This window comes from Lipotes vexillifer, unplaced genomic scaffold, assembly GCF_000442215.2.
Source record: "Lipotes vexillifer unplaced genomic scaffold, Lipotes_vexillifer_v1.1 scaffold1094, whole genome shotgun sequence".
NCBI lineage: Eukaryota > Metazoa > Chordata > Mammalia > Artiodactyla > Lipotidae > Lipotes > Lipotes vexillifer.
Window position 1 is genome coordinate 1,441,565 of NW_006792775.1, and position 3,843 is coordinate 1,445,407.

General features: G+C 66.5%; 1 protein-coding gene across 3 annotated transcripts in view; it reads left to right on the forward strand.

Annotated features, from left to right (window-relative positions):
* Nucleotides 1–411: 411 nt before the first annotated feature.
* Nucleotides 412–3,843, forward strand: part of TNNT3 (troponin T3, fast skeletal type) — a 13,784-nt gene continuing 10,352 nt past the window's right edge. For 2 of the 3 annotated variants that reach the window (XM_007465944.1, XM_007465946.1), the window contains exons 1-5: nucleotides 412–428; nucleotides 545–558; nucleotides 2,311–2,328; nucleotides 2,480–2,521; nucleotides 3,497–3,517. In XM_007465944.1, the coding sequence (XP_007466006.1) occupies nucleotides 412–428; nucleotides 545–558; nucleotides 2,311–2,328; nucleotides 2,480–2,521; nucleotides 3,497–3,517 (112 nt within the window). Of the gene's footprint in view, nucleotides 429–544; nucleotides 559–2,310; nucleotides 2,329–2,479; nucleotides 2,522–3,496; nucleotides 3,518–3,736; nucleotides 3,752–3,843 lie in introns of all 3 variants that reach the window. The other variant, XM_007465945.1, reaches the window with a different exon arrangement.

Sequence of the window (3,843 nt, forward strand, 5' to 3'; positions counted from 1 at the left end):
CCCCCCCGGCCTGGACGAGCTGCGCACATTCTGGATGACCCTCCTCGGGGAATGCTATAGAGAGGATGTCTGCCCTGCCACGACCTCCCAGCATCCCGTCCAGCTCCGGGAGTCCAAGCTCCAGGCTGGAGCCAGGGCAGGAAGGGGGGTGGAATGGGATCAGATCAGGGACGAAGAGGGCTGGGGGGCCTGGAGCCCTGGAGGAAGCCAGGCAGCCTGCTGTGGAGGCCCCGAGCGCAGGAGCCGCCCGCCCAAGGCCGGAGAGTTGGCCCCAGACCCCTGTTGACCGGCGTCCCCTTGCAGCCCCACTCCAAGGGCCCATCCCCCACCCATTCCAGCCCCTCTAGGTCAAGGCAATTCGTAATCCTCGCCCCGGTCTCCCTCCACCCCTGCAGAAACCACCCACCCACCATGTCGGACGAGGAAGTGTGAGTACCCGCCCTGCCTCGGGACCCCTGGACCTTGGCTGCGCTCAGAGGTCAGAGGAGCCCCCGCCGAGAGCTCCCACCCCCCCTCACCCCCCCTCACCCTCTCTCCCCCACAGTGAATACGTCGAGGGTAAGTGTGGAAGCCAGACCGTCTCTGCATCGGCCTCTAGACAGAAAGTCCAGGTGGGGAGGGCCTCGCCAGCCGGGGCCGGCGCCTCTCCTGGGGAGCCCACGCTGGAAGCCGTGTCCGATCGCCCCCTCTGCGAACGGGCTCCCACTCCTGCCCCTGCACCTCTTCTCAAAGGCCAGGGCCCTGGGCCCAGTCCCTGAGCCACCTGGCCTGCACTGCAGGCTCGTCTGGGCGGCGGGGCCGCCCTCCCAGGACAGGACCTGGGACTCCGCGGCCCAGACCCCTCCCCGGGAGCCGCAGTCACCGTCAGAGCCTCTTCCTCCTCCTGGGCCCCGCTCTGGCCAGCCGGAGCGGCATGGCAGTGGGCGACGGGGCAGGCGGGTGCCGCCCTCCTTGCCTCCCAGGCTGGCCCCCAGCGTGCCCCCTAGCTGGCCCCTCTCCTTGTTCTAGCCCTGGCAGAGGAGTAGAGAGGGAAGGTAACTGAGGCAGCCCTGGAAGTGCCCTCGCCCCACCCCCCCGGCGTCCCCCCACCCCACATATCCACTCTCGTCCCCAAGGGGCCTCCAGTCCCCCCCACCCACAGACTCACCAAGTAACCGTCCACCTTCCTCATCCTTAATCCCCACTTGCCATCACCCCTAACTGCCCACCTCTTTACTCGATTAATAGAAAGCACTCATTGATCACTCATTAGTACTTTTTGCGTTGTTATGTATGATTTATACATAATAACCTCGTCCACGGTGTTCATGGTGTGTGGAGTTACCCGGGATCTGGTTGTGAAGACCCTCACCTCATTAATAGCAAGTCTGGGTGTGTGGTCCCTGCCTGCCTCTCCACAGCTCTGTCTCTCTCTGTCTCTGCCTGTGCCTCTGTCTCTGTGTCTCTCCCTCTGTCTCTCTGTCTCTCCCAGCATCCTCCCCCTCCCCCCTCCCTCTGGGAGCAGGAACCTCCAGGCAGATCTGGAGACCCCTCCCTAGCCCAAGTCTGTGGGAGCCTCCCGGTGGGCTGTGCCCAGGCAGGCGTGGGAGCGGAGCCACGGCCCCTGGGAAGGGTGCGCACGGGTGGTTCTCAGGCCCGACGGGCGCTCGTGCGCGGCCGCTGGCACACGCTCAGCCATGGGAAGGCTTTCCCGAACTCCACCAGGCAGGCTTCTCCTGTGGGGCGTTCTGGGCGCTAGGTTTTGAAAATATTTTGAAAACACTTGGCTACCCTAACAACATGAGCAAAACATTTCTTTTTCTGCTGAAAAGGTAGAAAGACTCCTTTCTGAGAGGGAACCATGGTCCCGGGAGCCACCCTTCGCCAGGGAAGGCGATGGGGCGGGGGGGACAGGTCCCCTGAGCTGGGTCCTCTAAGACCTGCCTTGGCCACCCACCCTCAGGCCCACGTCTCCTGGGCTTGTCCCATAGCACCTGTCTCACCTCCGGCACCTTCAGAGTCAGACTTAGCGAGACCCTCCGGTGCATAGGCACCGAAGTCCAGAGCAGGCTCCCCGCGGATGGGGAAGGGGCTCGGAGACCCCCGGGGCCGAGAGGAGGTCACGCTGCAGAGGCGAGGCCGAGGCCCGAGCTCTCTGAGGTCCTGCAGGCCCTCGAAGCAGGGCCAGCTTCCCCCCCGTCCCTGGAGCGCCTGCTGCCCACCACCCTCCGCCGCACCCGGGACTGCCTCCCTTCCCTGCCCCCGCCACGTGGCCCCTAACAGCTGTCCTGTTCCCTCTCTCCCTCCTGCACCCTCTGGCTCCCTCCTCAGAAGAGGCCCAGGAGGAAGGTAAGTGGGGTCCAGGACCCCAGCCCCCCACCCACCCTCCAGCCCTCTGCCCCCCCGACCTCAGTGACCCTGCGTGCCCCCACCCCTCTAAGGATGTGCAGTGTGCTCCTGGCCTAACCTCTCCTCTCTCCTTCTGTCGCCGCGCACCCAGCGGCCCCCTCGCCTGCAGAAGCCCATGAGGTCCACGAGGAAGGTACGAGGACACAGGGCTTCTGACCCCATGTGGTGCCCAGGGCTGGCTGGGGCGCGCAGCAGGGTGGGGAGGGGAACAGCCTGGTGCCAGCCAGCCAAAGGGCCCCCACATGTGGCCCCAGCGTAACCCATTAACCACGGCCAGTGCTTGACCAGATAGGGGGCCCCAAGGGCCCACACCCCCAAATGTGGGCATGGTGGCAGGCGGGGTCCTCCATCCCCCGGCCCCGGAGGGCTGGTCAGTGGGGGGGAACTGCTGGACCAGATGTAGACCTAGCTGCCCCGGAGACAGCCCTGAAGCCAGCCTTCCACCCCAGGGTGGGTACCTCAGAGCCCCGAAGCGCCCGACCCCTTGGCAGGGCCAGGGACCCGGGCTGGATCTCGGTGAGCACAGGGCGATGGCGGGGCAGGCCCCGCGGTCAGTGCCCTGAGCCGGGCCCGTCAGCCCCCCGCCGGAGCCCTTGTCACTCCCCAGCCGTGCTTGGATCCTTGGTCAGAGCAGCTGAGGGCTGGCACCTGCTGCCCAAGCGCCCTGGCAGGCTCAGAAAGATAAGGCAGTGTGTCCCCCACTCTCAGGCTGGTAGGAAGCTTCCCGGGCTACAGGCCCCCAGCCCCTGGTGCCACCCCGTCAGGTCACAGCCCCGCCTCTGCACGGAAGTCCTTCTGGGGGCCTGAAGAAGACGGGAAGGGGGGGCGGCCGAGGCAGGCGGGGCCCCGACAGCCCCGGCCCAGCAGCGGAGTCCTGACGGGAGCAGAGGGCCGGGCTGGAAACCCCGAGGAGAGGCAGGGACGGGACCTGGGGGGACGCCGACCCCGGGCCAGCACTGCCCTTGTCTCGCTCACTCCCCGCACCCGCCCCACCCCTTGGCCTCGGCCACTGACCCTCCCACGGCCACCGGCTGTTCCCATTAACCTTGGATCCTTTCTCCTTTGACCTCTGACCCACGCATGGCCTCTTGTTCCATGGCCTCCTTAGTCCATGAAGTTCATGAACCAGGTATGTGCCATGACTTCAGTCTCGTGTGGGCGCATGTGCACACGTGGCCGTGTGCGGGTGTGAGCTGCCTCCCGGCCGCGAAGGAACGAGAGGGGCCGCGTAACCTACTCACCGTGTGCTCTGCTCGCCCGCGGCTCCCCTCCCCTCAGCCTCTGCCCCAAGGTTCACAGCTGGCTCTCTCTCTTCCCCCCCTTTCCCCCCACGGCGCCGCTTTTGCAGAGGGAGTCCAGGAAGGTAGGTTCGCCCCCGACCCCAGTCCCCTTACCGGGGCCTGAGCCCCCACCACCCCTTCCTCCTTCCCTGCATGACTCCCGCCGCCATTCCTG